This window comes from Sorex fumeus, unplaced genomic scaffold (genome assembly GCF_029834395.1).
Source record: "Sorex fumeus unplaced genomic scaffold, SorFum_2.1 ptg000086l, whole genome shotgun sequence".
Classification (NCBI taxonomy): Eukaryota; Metazoa; Chordata; class Mammalia; order Eulipotyphla; family Soricidae; genus Sorex; species Sorex fumeus.
Genome location: NW_026606143.1, coordinates 15,685,109 through 15,705,475, shown reverse-complemented (window position 1 = coordinate 15,705,475; position 20,367 = coordinate 15,685,109). Strand labels below are relative to the sequence as shown.

Genomic DNA, 20,367 nt, shown 5'->3' with positions numbered 1-20,367 from the left:
ACTCGATCAATGTATAATTGAAACCCAAGCACTAAAATTTGTAAGTCTACAACTGTACTTCATGGTGTTTCACTAATAAAAATTAAAAAAAATCTTCAGAAAATACAATAAAAATTTATATAAAAACTCTATAAAGATTTCTATATTGTCAAATATATGGTAAAACTCTTCCAATAGTGAATGGCATTCACAGCTTCGTATCGAAACATGTTTTTCATGATCACAAGTATTAGTGATTTCATAAAAATTCCTCGCATTGCATTATTTAGACCAACAGCAACTCAACAAAATCATCATAGCTTAATAATGTGTAAAAGTAATTATGTGAAGGTTTTTAATTAAAAATCTTGTTATTGGTGTCAGGAATGAGTAGAGATGTGGACACAAAGTTGGCCCTACTTTCTGAAAACTTTGCCTGGAAGAGGTTGTCAAGTTTGTCATTGCTGTGTTTTCCGTTAAACCTAGTATCTAAAGGCCAACTAAGTGCTCTTCCCTCTTCATCTAACCCTTAGCAATTTTCCTCCCCATTCATAATAGTCCCTAAATGTCTTCTGCTCAGATTTACACTTTCTTTGAAATCTTTCTAGTGAACATCAATTTCATGTAAGAAATAGGCTTCTAGGTGATTTATTTTCATTTATTTTACTTTTATAATGATTAATTCAAAGCAATTTGGGGGCAGTTGTCAGTATTATCATCACAAATCACAAATCAATCACAAATCATCCTGTTAATCGTTGATTGCCTCGAGAAGGCCCTAGTAAAGTCTCCTTCATCCTAGCCTTGAGATTATATTCAAGGCTCTTTAGGAGAATGAGACCCATCATTGTTACTGGTATTTGGCATATTGGGTACGACACAGGGAGTTTTCCAGACTCTGCCCTGTGGGCAGGTTACATTCGGTAGCCTGCCAGTTTGTCCAAAGTAGGAATGAGATAATAAGATGTCATAATAGGATGTCGCGCGACCGCGAATGCGGCCATGCGGTTCCAGGAGCTGGTGTTTATAGTCTCTGAGTCTTGGCCGTTGATGGGATTACACAGCGCCAGGGGGCCAGTTGGTGGGTGTGACCCCCGCCTACTGGAATTTGGAGGATCTGGGTGGAGGATGCTCGACTCCAATCCGAGTAGGCTTGGAGGTCTCGGCCCCGGAACCCGCGTGGATTTGTCCCTCTGCCAGTACCTTCATAGCTCCCTTAGTCCCTTTGATAGCTCAGCTGGTAGAGTGGAGGACGTTATCATCACAGATATGTTTTATTCCATGTAGGAGTGCCTCTCACTTACAAATGTTTTCAGGGACTAATAGCACTGTAGTAGGGCATTTACCTTGCACGCGGCCAACCCAACTGACCTGGTTCAATTCCTCTGCCCCTCTTGGAGAGCCTGGCAAGCTATCGAGAGTATCTCGCCTGCACGGCAAAGCCAGGAAAGCTATTTGACATGCCAAACATAGTAACAACAAGTTCACAATGCAGACGTTGCTGGGCCCGCTCTAGCAAATTAATGAACAACAGGAGGACAGTGACAGTGACAGTGACATTGAATGAGATATTAGAGGATAAGGCACTTAGTTGCCTTGAATGCAGCCCACTCTGGTTCAATCCCTGAAATCCCATATGCCCCTCTCTACACCTCAGCACAAGAAATGTCCCCTGAGCATAGTCAGGAAAAGCTTTTGGGCACCACCAGGTGGGAGCCAAAGTGCCCCCGCTTCACATTTTCAGGATACCTAATCCACAGTCCCATCCTCACTTGTGCCAAAATTAGTACACAGAATTCTTTTTTTTTATCCCACACCCTCCCCCTACCTATTGTGCAGATGATTTCCACATTACTCTCTCTCTACTTTGGTCACATTCAATATTTTGACACCAGACCCACCATTATTATTTGGGATTTTACCCCAACACTCAGATCTGCCGAAAAGGCAACAGCAGACAATTTAGTTTTCAATTGTTTTGTTTTGTTTTCTTTTTTTGACAATTTGTTTTCTATTGCTGGTTTAAGAATAACATATGATGTTGCATGGCTGCAGTAGTGGCCGCGCGATTTTGAAATTCCAAAATTTTAACACTTAAGTCTGGAGGGATTTCTGCTAAAACCTGCTGGGTTCCGAGATTTGTTCCTGATTCTCTGGGATCATGGCCATTAAGCAGCTGAATCAGGAGCCAGAAAGGCCATTCATGGGCGGTGACTCGGGGTCTCACTGGGATGGGGAGGAAAGGGCCGGCTTTACCCCCATCCTGTGAGGCCCCGCGTGTCTTGTCACTGAGGGCCCATACCTGATTATCCAGTGGCCTCTGGAGGATGGCGACCACCAAGGCCCCTAGGGGGAGCAGGCGGAGGGACAGCACCCTTTCCCCCTTGGGGTAGCCTGGCGACAGTAACCCACTGCGGGGTCCAGTCGCATTTCTGCCAAAAGCCATTGGGTTCCGAGATTTGTTTCTGAGTCTCTGGGATCATGGCCTTTAAGCAGCTTAATCAAAAGCCAGAGAGGCCGTTTGTGGGCGGCAACTCGGGGTCTTGTTGGGACAGGGAGGAAATGGCTGGCTCCACTCCCAGCATGTGAGGCCCCGCGGGTCTCGTCACTGTGGGCCCAAACCTGACTGTCTAATGGCATTTAGCAGATGGTGGCCACCAAGCCTCTAAGGGGGAGCAGCGGAAGGACAGCACCCTTTTCCCCCTGGGGTGGCCCTTCGACAGTAACCTACTGTGGGGTTCAGACACATTTCTGCCAAATGTTGCTGGGTTTCGAGGTTTGTTTCTGAGACTCTGGGATCATAGCTGTTAAGCAGCTTGATCAGGAGCCATAGAGGCTGTTCGTAGGCGGCGACTCCGGGTCTCATTGGGGTGAGCAGGAAAGACACAGATAGAATTATTTAAAATATTGTTTTCATTGTGTTTGTCATATGCAGAAATTGAAGCAGTCAAGGTTTTTAGTGGCTTGATGACATGATTTTCCAGCACTTGATCCAAGCTTCTTTTATAATAATTTCTGTGAAGTCATTGGGCTTGGAAATAACTACTTGCCAAAACTGAGTTCCTCTGGTGAACCACTCAACACAGCTTTAGTTTTACAAAGAAAACCATTCTTTTTGGGCTGTTAATCTTGGCTTAAAACACCACATATTATCTTTCCCACTTGAACAGTTCAGCTCCTGTTCTCTCATAGTTTGGAACCATTAGATTTACTGCTGGAATATAAATGTAACCTAGCTGGTGACTCTTTGAAAACAGATTTTTCAAATATAGATATATGGCCCCTCTGCTCATGGGAACATTTAGGCGTTCTCTAAAATGTGAGAACTTTCCAACGTGAAAAGCTGCCTTATATACGAAAGCTTTGGCCTTTCAGTACATGGGGTTGTTTCATTGGATTTTAGCTCTGAAGCACTAAGTAGTTACTATTTACTGGGTTTCAGTACTTGACAAGAAATCAAACTATTCAAATAATTACTGCTTTCTGTGGAATTACTCCCAAGTACTTTATTCTAGTTTTATTTGCTCTTTTAATCTTATCTAAGACAGCACTTTTCAAAAGCTATTAACAAAAGGTCATAACATGAGATTTTGATTAATTAAAAATTCAGGTATTCCGTGGATTTTTCTACAGAGTACAAAATAACTTCTCTACTAATTCATTTTCTGGCTAAAATTGGAACTCATTCTTGATGTCAGGACTGAGCAGAGATGTGGTCACAAATGGGGACTTACTCTCTGGAAACTATCACTATCACCCTGTTGTTCATCGATTTGCTCGAGCGGGCACCAGTAATGTCTCTATTCAACCTTGTCATGTACTAGTATAGTCTGATGGCATATTGGGGGCTCTTTCAGGGTCAGGGGAATGAGGAAACTAAAGAAATAAAAAAATCAAGACAAAGCAGTGTATTGACAGAGCATAGACCTGTTCTAATGAAACAAACTACTAACAAGGCATATGGTCATAATGCCACAACAAATTTTAATTCCTTTTCTGTTTCATGTATACAAAACAGTCACTGAAGGCAAAGGCCCTTGTTAAGTCCTAGTAAACTTATGTCTCTATGTTTTCCAAATTCAAAGAAAGTGGGTCATGGATAATTACCAGGCAGGATATATTTGTAAAGGTGTTTTCCTTCTGATAATTCTATATAAAGATGAAACTATTTTAAGTTAAATATTTAAAACAGCCAGCAAATGACACTTTTCATAAGATAAAGGCACTTAAAGCATTTCTAAAATGATAGAAAATTTGTGAAAATGATGCAATTTTAATTAGAAATATATATATATATATATATACTTTTGGAAAATTTGATACCCAACATACCATAGACCTGCCGATTTACAGTATTTTAATTTTAGCAGATAAAATGTGTCACCTCAAAATCTGAGGGTTTCTATGATACAAGAAAGACTGTTTTTGTGACAAAAACTTTGTATTTAGACTTAATCAACACAGAAAAGTTTGCTCAATTATAAATGGCTCTACTTATATCTTCAAAAAATTTTTGTACAATAAAACCAGTGAATTTTTTCTTAAGACTTGTTCAAGAAGACTCACCATTTGTATACACATAAAGCTAATAGGAATATTTGCTTTTATCGTTTTAAATATCTTTACATATATACATGCACACTGCAAATTTAGAGTGCCTAATTTAAAAACAGGAATAATGCAGAGAAGCATGCTTAACTTACAACTTCCTAAGATGAAAACAAGATTGCAAACAAACAGCAAAGTAGAATATCAAACACTCTTACTATTCCTTTTTCTGTGTAGGAAAACCACTAGCATACACTTTATCTCTTTCTGTGCATTTTACTTACTTTGTGGAAGTAAAATTATTTTATTTTTGGTTTGGGGACCCCACACAGATGTGCTCAGAGCTTACTCCTGGCTCTGAACTCAGAGATCAGTCCTGGCAGTCTTGGGGGAACTATATGCCAGGGATTGAACCTGGGTCAACAGTGTGCAAATCCCTACCCACTATATTACTGCTCTGGTTCCAAAATAGTTTTATTTAGACAAAAAAAGAGTGTGAGCATGCGAGAGCTATTCAAGAACGAACCTGGGCTTCTCTGGAGGGTAGGGAGCCAAAGGTAAGTTTCGACAAAAAATAAAAGAAGGGAATTTCACGTTAGGTTGAGATGCAGGTGATGGGAACGGGGAATGTACCTCCTTTCTGTGCATTTAAAAAACTTTAGAAAGAACTCAACATTCTTTCTTATACTGTTCACATAATTCAGCTGTAGAGGAGAGGAAGGATTTTGGGAGGAAAGTTGAAATAAAATATGGCTACAAAAATTTGAATACAAAATAATCATGTTGTAGTAAGCTGTGTTTTCTAATAAACGCTATTTGGAAAAAACGAAGACATAATTTACAGTGATGATCTACAGAGAAGACACAAAATCAAGCCACATTCGAGAAGTCACTTTTATTTTTGTTTTTGTTTTACACAGATAACTTCGTGTCAGCTACAAAAATCAAGAAATAAAGAACCAATTGTGAACTGCAAACTCAAAAACCATTGGCGTGATCAACAGCTTTCCCCCAGAACACTGTTTAAAAAAGTAACTGGAATACCATGAATTCATATTTAAGTAGTAAACATGTCATATACTTAAAAATAATAAATACTGAACAGCAATAGATAAACTAATAGCATGAACAGCATGAAGTATATCTTATTTTTTAAGACAGATGAAAATTCTAGGCACAGTTTTAGGCATTAAAGAGGACACAGAGGCATAGGTTAGTGTGCGCTGCTCTGTACAAAAATACAGTCTGAATAAATTACATTGCTAGCCATACAATTAGACATCACTTACCAATCAGTTCATTGCATGTTTAACAATATACAGGTACATGCTAGTCCATATATATCATTTATATTTCAAACACATAGGTCTCTCTATATTTATGTTTTTATGTATTTATGTACACGCTGAACATACAAAACGCTAAAGAGTTGTGCAAGAAATCCAAATAACTAGCCCTGCTGAGTACTTTATGCTATATGTGTGTATGTGTATCTATCTTACTTGCTCTCTCCCCCTCTCTCTCGCTCTCTCTCCAAGATAAACAATGGGTCTGTAGTTAACAGTTTTGCTTATAGGAAAACATCAAACAAACGGAAAGGTGCCAAGATAAAGTTAAAGTAGGTGAAATATTCACTTGTGTTTTATTCTGATTGACAAAACATTGCTTCATAGGAGTGACATAATTTTTATGTTCTGAACTTGTTAGTAATGAAACTAACTTTGAGATATGGTAGAAATGGGGGAAAATATATAATAAATTTACTTTTCAATAAACTGCAAATATGTGTGCCTTAGCCTTTAACAAATTCTGTCACTTTCCAGCTTGTCATATCCACATAGACTCAAACCATGGTAAGATTCAAGATGTGACCCTCATTTAGTAGCACACTGCATCCTCCACTAGGACTAAGAAAAGTGCCTCAGTGATATCAGCATGAAAGTATGGTTTTCCTATTATTCAGGAACAAAGAGATTCTCTCACAAGAGAGTTTAGGAGCCAAAATCCCTCTCCAACAAATATATTTCTCATGCTACTCTGATAATATGTAATTAACTGTAAGACAGCCGGCCCAAATTTTACTCTTTCTCAAGAAAGCTGCTTCAAGGTTCTACAATACTAATATCTTTCTGAAAAAAATTCAGGGTATGTCATGATTCCATATAGAATCTATACTTTAATAGAGGTCACTCTCTAAGATTCATTTTGTCAATTTGCTGTCATTGTAAAATAAGAATAAACCTGGTTCTTTATATTTACTTCTCAATTCTATAGAAAAGCCACAAGAGTTTTTTCTTTTAAAGTATTTGAGTAATAAAATAGTTTTTATTTGGTTGGTTGTTTTGGCAACAAGTCTTAAGACAAGCTGGAAGCAGAGCTCTGCCTAGGGAGGTAAAACAAATTATTAAAAACTATTGACATGGTCCTGGCTCTTAACAGATTTTCAATGATAGAACACAGGTACACTTCAAATAATTTTTCAACTGCTTCTTTCTGTAAGAGGGCTAAAACCAGGACATACTGTTTTAGTGTCTTTGCTAACAAAAATAATTATTTATAACTTTTATATTAGAACTGTATATTTGATACAAAAATATGTTTTCAATTAAACTATCCAAATTTGTATAATAAACAGGATTTCAACACACCAGTTTGCAGAAGCAAACTTATTCCTTATTGTTGATATTTCCTTCCATTTGAACAGTCAACAAAAATGATTCACAGAACGTAAATCCTTCAGAACTGTGTGCACAAATCAGTTAGCCCATTAGTTAACTTCAGAGGACCAGATGATAATCAGATGAATTCTACTTCTCTACTGAGACATTTAGACGTCTATAGAAATCTATCACTAAATTCCTTTATTTTTAATGAAGACATTTAAAATACTTGAAAAAAAAGCCTTCTATTTTAATGAGTTTTAAACAAAATTATCATCCTAATTACTACTCTCTTTTGTACTACAGTGCTTACAGAATCATTAATTTTCAGATTAACATCATTTCAATTTTTCTTACATTATTCTATTAAAACTTTCCAGTGAAACAGTAGAGAACATAGAGCAAAAGTTTTACGATATATGTACTTCAGTTTGGTAAATAAGTGTAAATACCAATCTAAGCCTCTTAACAATGTGTACAAGGTTAGTGTTCAAATCACTTCACTAGAGCAAATATTAATTTTACATGTAATAGGCAAATGCATGTGGAAGGCTAGGAAACAACTTATCACCAGTTATACTAAAATGTTTACCATCCATAAAAATATTGAAGCTTGTTACATATGCACAGTTGTTTGCTGCAATGTTTGGTAAATGATTTAAAGGGTATGCAGGACAAAAGCAACTCATGCACAGTTGGTTCTAGTTGCCTCAGGCAAAAGAGAAACTCAAATTTTCCTCATTCTAGATATGGCTGAGGCACAAATTCTAACCGTGTAATGAAAAGCACATGTGGCTCCCTTCCCAGGGAGATGTTGATTGCCAGAGCAGAATCTCCTACATAACAGAGTATTCTTAAAGGTGGAATGTGTACCATTAACCACTTACATTCAGAACTCCCATTAGATGCTGAAAAGCAGTTCCATTTTCAAGAGAATACTCAAGCAAATAACCAACAGCCAATGCAGTCATTAGGTGGGATAAGCAGGCAATAAGGATTCCTAACAGTGGAATCCATATCAGTGCAAAGAAACTTCTAAATGTTGCTTATGCCAGCTGCTCCCCTGCAGGCAATAGGAGATTCAGGCATTTCTCATTCCAACTAGTTTCTCATAACAGTTGCTGTCATATAGACCCTTCACTTGTCAAGAAAAATGACACCAACATATTGGAAGTTTGCAGCATTTGCCTATGTCTAATCAGCTCTCTTAATTTGTGCAGGTCCCTAAAATGGATGTAAAAGCTGGTTATGATGTTTACAGCCAAAAGGCAAAAGATCTTAAATCAACTGAACAAACTGCCTGATGTTCCACAAGTGTTTTAGAAAATAGTGAGATAGAAAAGATGCAGACAGAACTCTTCTTTTGGATGGTGATGTTGATTTTAAAATTGTAGACAACTGGTTCTAGTAGTAGTCTTCGTAGTTCTTAGGGTTGAGGCAATAAAGGATGGCACCCCCAAAGGAAAATATAGTTGCCCCCCAGGCCAGGCCATAACCCCAATTGAACTCATGGTAAATTTTCAAGGTCACAGTTTCAATGAACTTGATTGGGTAAAGGACCAGGCTGCAAACCTGCAAAACAACTGGAAGAAAAGCAAATCAAAATTAGAACAATGTCATTTACAGGAAATAAGATGAAATACAAACATACATATATGGAGATATTTTTTCATCATAAAATCCAAATCATTACTTATATGATTTACTTAGAAATATTAGTATTTTCCCATTTACATTATTTTACAATATACTAAGAACTATTCTTTTTTTACATTGTAATTTATTTTATTTTATTTATTTTTTAAAAATTTTTTATTAGTGAGGGGCTGGAGCAATAGCACAGCGGGTAGGGCATTTGCCTTGCACGTAGCCGACCCGGGTTCGATTCCCAGAATCCCACATGGTCCCCTGAGCATCTCCAGGGGTGATTCCTGAGTGCAGAGCCAGTAGTAACCCCTGTGCATTGCCGGGTGTGACCCAAAAAGCAAAAAAAAAAAATTATTAGTGAAACACCATGAGGTACAGTTGTAGACTCACAAATTTTTGTGCTTGGGTTTCAGTTATACAATGATCGAGTACCCATCCCTCCACAGTGCCCATTCTCCACCACCAATGATCCCAGTATTCCTCCCACCCCCCCATCCTCCCACCCCCCCCCCCGCCTCTGTGGCAGGGTATTCCTTTTTGTTCTCTCTCTCCTTTTGGGTGCTGTGATTTGCAAAAGAGGCATTGAGTGGCAATCATATTTGGTCTATAGTCTACTTTCAGCACGCATCTCCCATCCTGGGAGGATCCTCCCAACACCCTTTACTTGGTGTTCCCTTCTCTATCTGAGCTGCCTTTTCCCCTAGCATGTGTGGCTGGCCTCCAAGCCATGGAGTGAACCTCTTGGTATTTATCTCGGCTATTCTTGGGAGTTAGTCTCCTATTTTGTTACTTTAGAATTATTCTTAATAATTGGCAAATTGTTGCAATAGTTTGATGAAATAATTAGAATGCAATAATTTATACAAGCTGACCAAGTAGAGATCCACACCTTACAAACACATGTATATTATAGCAAGAAATTCTTGTTAAGTTAAACTGCTCCACTACACTAAACCTATGAATTACTATACATTTACAGGTTAGTTACACCAATACTAGCTGAAACCTGTGTTATTTAAGTATATTCTTGTCATACTAAGACTTCAAATTCATTTATCTTAAGAAACTGAATCATGACATGCTTTTGTTGCTATTCTTTCTCTAAACCAAAAGTTCCCAAACTTATTTGGTCAACTGCCCCCTTTTCAGAAGAAAAAAAAAAGAACACTCCCACCCCCACCCCAGAAGTCTACTTTTAGTGACAAAACAGAAAGTGTACTCCAATCGCACCCAAGTTTCTACTACCACCCCTCTGGATTGGTGGACGGTGGAGGAAGCAGCAGTATCAACCACTTTTTTAACAGGCATCTATCTTTCTTAATTCAGCCCGATAGTCTTGAAGTCCTACTTGATGACTTTGCTTATATTTTTCTGATCCAAACTTATTTTCATTCTTTTCCTCTCACATTCCTTGCACCTCATCCTTCCAAAGGATATCGAAAGGCATTGTTTTTAAGAAGCAGTGCCGATTTATACCCTTTAGTTTAGCTGTAGCAGATAACATCGGTTTTCATCAAAGAATTAAATTGAAGGCATAGGAGATAATGGAACCAGCTAACATACGCTTATGAAGGCTACTAACTTAGCTCTTCATTCTTGGTTCATTCTTAGTTCTTAGTCAGGATTAAAGGGGAGATGTGGTGAGTCACACCTAATGAAGTAAAACATTCAGAAAGGGGATTGCTATTTTTAATATCGAAATTTAAGGTGGCTATTTGTCCTGTGGGTATCTTTGTATGGGAAAAATGGGATTACACAAGAAATGATAGATTCCACTGAAAATAATATCTTTCCACTGAGTCAACAATTGCATAATTTCCACTTAGTTTAAATCAATCTAACTAGAATTTTATGGGACGTCTCTGCCTCATGATCAACTATGTAATAGCTTCCACCTTAAGAAGTAGGTGACTTTCTCACTGAGAATTAAGGATACAGTAGTATGTGACAGAAAGAGGCTGGAAAACTACCACATTTTTACTGGCCCATAACCAGACTTACTCACTTATTACAGTGACAGAGAGGAGTGGCTGCAACAGAAACTAAACTACTCCAAAAGTCACAAGTATCGCTATCTGGCTCTTCATTAAAAAGTTTGCTTATCCGTGATAAACGAACTAAGATTTTGGAGAAAATTATTATTTAACCCGAATCCTAAATTCCAAAAGTGCAACAACATTCTAAACAATGAAAATGTAAGAGTTAAAGAGATCAAGAATATAAACTTTGTAGTAAAAAAAGACTGTTTATTGGGACAGGCAAGACAGCCCAGTGGTCAGGGCACTTGCCTTGCAAGAAGCTGAGCCAGGGTTCTGTCCCTGGCACCCAATAAGGTCCTGTGAGCCCTGTCAGGAGTGGAGTGATCCATGATTGCTGAGCACTACTGAGTATGGCCCCAAAGCAGAAAGAAAGACACAGAGACAGAGAGGGGGAAGAGAGAGAGAGAGAGAGAGAGAGAGAGAGAGAGAGAGAGAGAGAGAGAGAGAGAGAAAATTAGTTTTTTTTCAAGACCAATGGGATGGATGGTGCATTTCATTAAACTAAAATTTTGTGCTTTAAGATCTAGTCTCATCTATTCTTGGTATAAGAGATCATTATTACTCATATGATTAATGTGTTTAGAAAAATCTACATAATAGTCATCTATCTCTGGCATAAAGCTGCTGAACTACACAACAAGCTGCAAGAGTACAAATGCTCAAAACTCATCACTTCTGTAAGGTTCGAAGGGTCAAGTGACCAGTCTGAAACTAGACAGAACTCCAGGTATTTTTTCCTTTGCCTCAGAACTCAACACTGCCTTGGGTCAGCTCGGATCTATCATTCTTCCATATTACTACTAAGAGAATAGATGAATAGTGCCATATAAATGTAGACTCTTGACATTCAAAATAGAAACCAGACCTTTTTCATAGATCAAAAACCTCAGAAAGTGTTAAGTGTTTTTAGGACAACTTGATGGCATATTGTAGAACCCACATCATCTACTCCAGCCAAGGAGTGCTAAATACATGTTAATTAAAAATGAAAAACCTTCAGCTGGTTCTGCACCTTTTTGGGGAAAGGATACTTTCCTGTCTTGAGCATCTTAGAACTAGTAAGTAGTCAATTAATACCAACCATGAACTATAGGGGGAAATGCTGCAAATTACTAGTTCTTTTTATGTTAAAAAGGTATTTCTTGGGAATGTGGCTCAGTAATAGAGCACATGCCTCACAGATGAAGCCCTGTGTTGGATTCCCAGTCCCTGATACTCTCCTCCTAAAGCAGGAAAAGCATTTCTCTTTCAGGTTTCTATAATCTGGTCACTAATCAAATCACCAGCCATCTTGCTGGGAGATAACTTAAACAGGAATGCAAATTAGGAATAGTAATTCATTTCCTCATTTACAAATGAATTCATTCACTGTTTAAAGCACACAGTTTAAGGCTTTGGTAATAAAAGTGCTACTTCCAGAGGTAGGTGAGCTATTACTAAATTTAGAACATGGCAGGAGTTGCTAAGGCAGCAACGTACAAGCGTGCAAGAGAACAAGCTAGGGATGCTGCTTTTGAGACTAAGGAAAAAAGTCTCTCTGATGGGGAAGTGTTTGAGCACAGACTTGAGACTTCTGGGAGGGTCAAGAGAGGGGAGAAGGATCACTCTGGTTTTGCGGCCGGGGCAGGTAGAAGTAATGCAAAAGTGGAGCTGTAATTGAGAGAGCAAGGAAGGGAGCCTTTGCAGAGTCAGAACCTATCTCTGCATGGCCCTGGGACCCATGGTGAAGGGTCTGGATAGAGTCAGTCTGATGGGCAATGGCTAGGAGAGTTTGGGAAATGCAACTCATCGGAATTTCCTTCTAAATGTTTTGCTGGGGAGTCAGCTAGTCCCTGATATGAAGTGTTTACCTTGAATGAGTTTACTATTCATTTCAAAGTTTTTTAATTTAGCAAAGATTTGGCCTCCGTGGCGTAAGTACAACACAAAGGATCATTTCCCTCTACTGGAAAATTGGAAATATAACTCCAGTAGATGTCACTGGGTCTCTACTCTCCTGAATAGCATTTGGAGCTATAACCTTGTGTTTCAGCCAGATGAAAATTACCCTAAAACAATTAAATGTCTCTATTAATTTACTTTCCTTGCAATCATGGAGAAAAATGCATGTAATGGTAAAACTACGAAAAAGACATAATCCTAGTTTTATAAATAATTTTCTCCACCTAGCTGCAAGTAAAATAATGCCTTGCCTTTTATAGATGAAACAAACTGGACACAAAAGCAAAATTAAAAACAGGGCAAAGGAGTTCAGAACGCATGCAAATACTTTTATACTTTTAATTCTGTGTAATCGGTGAAACATAACAGGCATGAGTCGTGGTTTATCTCTTTGCTTTACCTCGGAAGCATCATGCGTGAAGCAGTGTAACATTTTAGAATTTGAAGGGTATCTGAGGCTTATTGTTAAGAAGAGGCAATATAGCTACCAACCATTCAGTTGTGTAGATCGGTGCATAACAAGAACTCAGTGGCGTCATTCCTGTGTTAGTCCTAGGTTTCTTTTAGTGGGGAAGAGAGCCACACCCAGGAGTGCTCAGGAATTGTTCCTGATAGTGCTCGGAGGATCATGAGTTGCTGGAGCATAAATCCCAACCTTCTGCAAAGCTTGTGCTCAGCTTGTTAAGCTGTCATTCTGACCCAATTTCTAAGGTTCATTGTGGGATATTCTCCCCTGTTCTCAATATCAAAATTGAAAAAAAATTAAATATTTGAACACTCAAACATTTTATTTTAAGGGGGTATTTCAATATTTCAATAAACATTCAGGCCCCCAGTCTTTGGTGTAAGGGGTAAGCCATTGCCCTTGGGTGTTTCATACTCAATAGTGGGGAAAGACACAGATAGTTGAATGTGTTCAGCAGTAGTAATAGAGGCATGCTCATAGTTCATCCCACACATATTTATTGAGCCCAATGAGAATCCATGCGCCAATTCTACCTGGAGGAAAAGGGTTTATTTCAGAGACAATTCCTGTCACTGTCACTGTCCTCCCGTTGTTCATCGATTTGCTCGAGCGGGCCCAGTAACGTCTCTATTGGAGACTTTGTTGTTACTGTGTTTGGCATATTGAATATATCACGGGTAGCTTTCCAGGCTCTGCCATGCGGGCGAGATACTCTTGATAGCTTGCCGGGCTCTCCGAGAGGGGCAGAGGAATCGAACTCAGGTCGGCCATGTTGGCTGCATGCAAGGCAAACACCCTACCGCTGTGCTATCGCTTCAGCCTCTTCAGAGACAATACCCTATGAAATTATTCTTGAAGGCTGGCTAGGATTTAGTTGGAAAATAAAGGTGGGCACCAGGGATATAGCTCAATAAGAGAGATTTGCCATAGATAGTTCACCTGAGTGGACCAAAGGGGCACAGGCATGCCGATATTTTTATAACAACTAAGCCTTTCCTTACATGGAAAGGTTTAGTTGTTATAAAAATGATACAGTTTAGTTTCCATAAGGAGACCCCTTAGAGGTTCTTTTACTTGTAGCTGTTGTTCTGGTCTTATCCAAATTCTCTCCTCCTCATCGCCTTACACTCTGGTACCTGTTGGCCTGCCTTTTCCCTGTCAGCTTTTGCATTTTTTCCCTGCCTTTTTTCCGGTCCACCAAAGCTCCTGATAATTGCTGTTGGGCAGCACTGACATACAGACCAATGAACACTGCTTGCTCTCTTGCCGTCATCACCAGCAGCCCTTCCAGTGACCCTTGGGATCTGGGTTATAAACATCCCAATTCTCCTGTCCTTCCAGAGAGATAACTCTGAGGTGTGTGCTGTACATTGGTTTCCAGAATGTTTCCAAGAAGATGAAATTCCAGCTATTTACTGTGACAATTGACCTGCTAGTGCATCTACTACATAGGCCAGCGGTCTTGCTTTTGTCCCACCTCTCTTTCCAGATCCTTCTCTTGACTTTAGTACCTGAACTTGATTCCAAATCTCAGATCCCCTCCTGTATAATTTCTTTAGAGGCGGCCAGGGAGAGGCCTGACATCTCTCCCCCTAGCCGACTGCGTTTGAGGTGGGCCCAGGCTGCTCCTTCAGCTGGGGCAGCCCAGTCCACGGTGCAGACGTTGGGCGAAACGAGGGCCAAGCCGATTGGTTGATCAATTGCCATTTATTCCATTCTCCCCACGCGCCTGCGCCAGTCTCTCTGAGCCCCCCATTCTAGTCTCACACTGTCCCTCATTCCCGTCTCCTCCTGTCTCTCCCACTCATCTCTCCGTGCTCCATCTCGCAGCCTGGGCTCTCTCTCTCCACAAGCCTGTTCCTGTATTCTTCTTCTACATTCTTCTCTCTCTGCCCCTCTTGCTATCTCTCCAGCGGTCCATCTTGCTGCCCTGCTCTTTCTCCTCTCTCCAGCTCTCTTGTCTCTCCAACTCCCCAGCACTCTGGGCTGACACTCTCCCCAGTCTGGTAGCTAAATCAAAATAAGAAAGCCCTTCCTGAAGGCTCACCAGGTTCAAGGGAAACACCACCTAAGAGGCATTCCAAAGTCCTTTCTGACTGCCCAAGGGCAAAGTACCTCCTAAGGAATTTTTCTCCTTTCCTCAGTCCAATAACTCTATCAATATCTTAATACTAGTTTTTTTGTATGGACACAGTAAGAGATAACATTGAAGCTTGTAGGGCAGCTCTCCTGGGAACATCTTGCCACAGACTCAGACTACAGTGCTCAGGTCAGATTAATCATTCCTAACCCTAGCAGGGTCCGAATCTAGTTATTACTTTTTAGATCATGACAGCATTTGTCCATGACCAAACTCTTACCTTATAGTTAAGCATTATGGCACTTTGGTCAGGCCCATCTCAATGCCAGGGTAGCACATAGCTTACCGCTTGCCCTGGTTTCATCCAGTTCCTTCTCAGTACCCTGCCTTTGGGGGCACTAGGAAGTAAGGGCAGCTGAGGCTTAGGTAAGAGAACAGATGCCCAGGAGGAAAATATCACTGAGAGTCACATTACAAAAGTATAGCATATACTGTCTTCTTGTGTCCATACAAAAGGGACACTGCTCTTAATAAACTATGCAAGGGACTTAGGGAGAAAAGGAAAACAATATTTACAAGTCAACAGAGCACAAAGAAAGAAGTTACAAATAAACACAGAGAAATGGGAATACTGTGATGGAAGCAACCCAGTAAACTTGAACTACTTAAGGCTATGCAGGAAGGACAAAAACAGTGTTATTCTACACCCTCCCCTTTGGGGAAACCAAAGAGATAAGGGACAAAACCGAATCTGTATTTCAGAACCATTGCCCTAGGTGTGGCTTGCTAGGTAGGTGAAATAGGGAGAAGTGTAGAGGACGGATGGAGTCAAGGCATGGAAACTGGGCATAGTGACGAAAAAGGTGAGATCAATGGAAGAGAAAGGTCGGAGAATGTAAAGAAGATCAAATAAAAACAAAAAGAAATAGGGGCCAGAGAGACAGTACAATGGACAAGGTGCATGCCTTGCATGCAGCTGACCTGGGTTCGATCTCCAACATTCTATATGGTCCCCTGAGCCCGCCAGGAATCATTACTTTAGTGCACAGTCAGGAGTAATCCCTAAGCATGTGGGTGTGGACCCAAAGCTAATTTTTTTTAAAAATTGTACCTTCTAAATATGTAGCAGTACACTGGAAATTAATTGTTGGCAGTCAGCCTAAATTTTTCTCCCTAGAAGGTGGTTTGATATTGATACATGGAGAGTAAGTGCTGGCATCTTAAGATCAGTGAAGAGAACACCACCTCTTTAGTTTGAAACCAAAGCAGGACATGGTTTTTCAGTGAAGATCTAGACTTAAAATACCTCTAACCATCTCCTGTGGTGAGAAGGGCTGCAAAAACAACCACAATTCCCCCATCAAAGGGACCCAAGAGGTGGAAAGCAATTGCAGGACCCTAAAAGAACATTCATCTTTCCACGCAATAATTTACAGGAAGCTGTTTTTGCAGATAAAAAAGAAAATAAATATCCAAATCAGAAAATAAACATCCCCAAAATACAATTCCCGAGGATTCCATGACTCAAAATCTGAGTCAAAAAGATGGATAATTTTCTGCAATTTGTATTAAAGGCTTGGGCTTCACAAGTAAACAAACATTAAGTTCCGACAGGGCATAAAAAATCTGCAAAAGCTAACCATAATAAAAGAGATCTAGAAAGAGGCAACCCCTCTGTTTTTACTAAGTCCAAAGTGAGAACTAAATAGCAATGATCAGGATCTCATGATGTATTGAGTATCATTGTCAGCTACAGACAAAAGACATGTGTGCTCCATGGTACTGGAAACATTCACATCTCTCTGGAATGAAGGTTCAGCGGTGCTGCACACACCCATCAGTTTGGCGTCTTCATCTCTCAAAGTGCTGATTTCCTTCAAGTGCTCCTTGTAAGAGGTGCAATAATTGGAGGTACAGGATGAATTCCCATTAGAGTTTCGAGCTAGCAAGGGAATTAAAAGTTTCAGAATCCCGTTTTTCTTCATCTTTTCTGATCTTGTATTTTTACCTGTTTTGCATACTCAAGGCTAGATGTACTCACGGATCATCCCTTGGGTTTTCAGGTCTTCTACAGGCCCTGAATGTAAACCTGGGGTGTGTACCATACTAGTTGAAGAAGCCGGGAAATATTCCTTCAACCTTGTTGAGGTTCTTTCTTTACTGATAACATGAGGAAAATACAGCCCTAATTTCAGGATTGTTGTGTCCGAGACAGCATATGCTGAGCATTTAGCAGTGTAACATATTACAGGTGTTTAGTTAATTACTGTGCTCAACATTATCATCGTCTTGTTATTTTATAAGCATTTTATTATCGAGTCCATATACATCTAAGATAAGAGAGGGAGATTGTTGTGGAATACAAACCAACATTTTTAAAGGGCTGCAATAACGGTGAGCTCTTGGCTCTTTTAAGCACTATTTAAGCAGGTAAGAAGCCCCACAGTAAATAAAGGAAACCAGAGGAAAAAGATAAGAAATGAAAAAGTCTTTCCAATGAGTTTGGCTGTTTTGTAGCACTGTAGCACTGTCCTCCCGTTGTTCATGGATTTGCTCGACCAGGCCCAGTAACATCTCCATTGTGAGACTCGTTACTGTGTTTGGTATATTCAAGACGTCAGGGGTAGCTTGCCAGGCTTTGCCGTGCAGGAAAGATACACTCATTAGCTTGCCGGCTCTCCAAGAGGGGCAGAGAAATCGAACCGGGCTCGGTAGGGCTGGCCCTGCGCAAGGCAAACGCCCTATAGCTGTGCGATTGCTCTTACTAGCTTTTAGTAAAAACCATTTCAGTTTGTTATTTAATATCTAGATAGTATACTTATAGGTGATCAAGTGAACAATGGTTTAAATTAATGGAATTATGTTTAGCTAGTTGCTGGCATGCATGTTTTCCTCAATCAGACTGAAACTGCCTGCATTAATTTTTTTTCATCATTCACCCATCAACTACTACTATTACACCTTGGTACCAGGGAAAAATCAGTACTGATACAACTCAGTACCTGGTACTGAGTAAGGTCTTTCCATGTGCTCATGTAACCTCTGTTTAGATTTTAGGTACTACGGGTCTGAGTACCAGAATATTTCTTCGTTGAGATAAATATCATGAAATTATTTGGAGAAGAAATATTTTGAAAAGAGAATCAATGTAGACCATTTACAAAGCTGCTCAAATAACTAAAACGGGGGCGGTAACCCCAAATCACTGTTACAAAGTGTCATTAAACTGTATTATAAGTGAGACAAACCAACAACTAAAATGCATGCTAAGTAGAAAAACACACACATACAAACACACACACACAAATCCATAAAAAAATCATAACTTTAGCTAGCATTGTTTTGAGAAGGCTAATTTTCCAACTTTGATAATGTTATGCCCAAATCAATAATGGATTATGTGTCGTGAATATCTTTCCAGAAATAAGCTACAGGAATGATTTTATTAATGTCTTTGGAGGCAAAAGGGAAACCTTTTCGTGAAATGTTTCAAATAACCAATTAGATTTTACCTTCCTTATACGTAGAGTGAAAACTAAATTAATGGTTATTCCAGAAAAGCTTTCGTAAAGCACTGCATCAAAAGAGAATGAGTGTCACTCAATGCCTCTTTTGCAAACCACAGCACCCAAAAGGAGAGAGAGAACAAAAGGGAATGCCCTGCCACAGAGGCAGGGTGGGATGGGGGTATGGGGGGGAGGGAGGGATACTGGGATCAGTGGTGGTGGAGAATGGGCACTGGTGGAGGGATGGATACTCGATCATTGTATAACTGAAACTCAAGCACAAAAATTTGTAAGTCTACAACTGTACCTCATGGTGTTTCACTAATAAAAATTTTTAAAAAAATTAGCACAAAAAAGAGAATGAGTGAAATTAAATCTCAGCAAATGCACATTTTTAAATTGTAGCAGCATAATAATGATTTTAGGTCTCAGGAGATAGAACAACAACATATGAATATTGCTTAGGGATTCATTTCACTATTTTATAATTTTCTAATATTTGTGGCAGCTAGAGCTAAATCAAAATTTTTATTTTATCCAAATCCATTACCTGTAACTTATGCTCATTCACAGTATTTTCTGTTACATAGGTACTTGTTTCTGTATTTCCATAAATTTTGCTCAAGTTGGAAAAGCACACAATTTTTCAGAGAAAGGGAAAAACTTCCAATTGTTTTTCTAAGCAAGTTTGAAATGGTTGTTATAAGTGGAACTCCTTCTAGAGATTCCCCATATGCTATTTTATGATAAGTTAAAGGCTAAATGTGATGGTTACTGGGCAGAGCACAATATTGAATATTTAGAAGTGAAGTGTCTAGAACAGCTCCATTCCTTTCAATATCTGAAACATCTGAGTATTCTAGAATTTATTCAAAATGTTATTTCAGTTTTAAAGAATGACGTGTCATTTGAGAACAATTTATCACTAATTACTAATGACCTGGGCTGGAGCGATAGCGCAGCAGTAGGGCGTTTGCCTTGCACGCAGCTGACCTGTCTGAGCCGGGTTCGATTCCTCCACCCCTCTTGGAGAGCCCAGCAAGCTACTGAGAGTATCTCGCCTGTATGGCAAAGCCTGGCAAGCTACCCGTGACGTATTCGTATACCAAACACAGTAACAACAAGTCTCACAATGGAGATGTTACTGGGCCTGCTCGAGCAAATCGATAAACAATGGGAGGACAGTGCTACAGTGCTATTAATGACCTAGTCTAATGTTAGCAAATGTTAGCTGCAAAGATATACTTATGCTACAATGAAAACATCTTAATTATTATATTAAAAATATAAAAAGAGCCTTTGCTAATCTATGAGCCCAAACACAAGGAATGAACGAACACTGGTGTGGCATATTTGGGTGAATCTTCATGTCAGAATACATGATTCATAATATTGACATGAGATTATTTACATGAAGTCCTCAGAGGGAGTATAACTTATAGGTTTGAGGACCTGGATTTGATCCCTGACACAATAAAAATGCTATGTCGCTGTCTAAGAC

The 20,367-nt window shown here is 39.4% G+C and overlaps 1 protein-coding gene across 1 annotated transcript in view; it reads right to left on the bottom strand.

Annotated features, from left to right (window-relative positions):
* Positions 1-5,407: 5,407 nt before the first annotated feature.
* TMEM47 (transmembrane protein 47) overlaps positions 5,408-20,367 on the bottom strand; it is a 31,381-nt gene continuing 16,421 nt past the window's right edge. Inside the window, exon 3 of the mRNA XM_056131170.1 lies at positions 5,408-8,770. Coding sequence (XP_055987145.1) covers positions 8,592-8,770 — 179 coding nt within the window. The 3' untranslated portion in view covers positions 5,408-8,591. The remainder of the gene's footprint in view (positions 8,771-20,367) is intronic.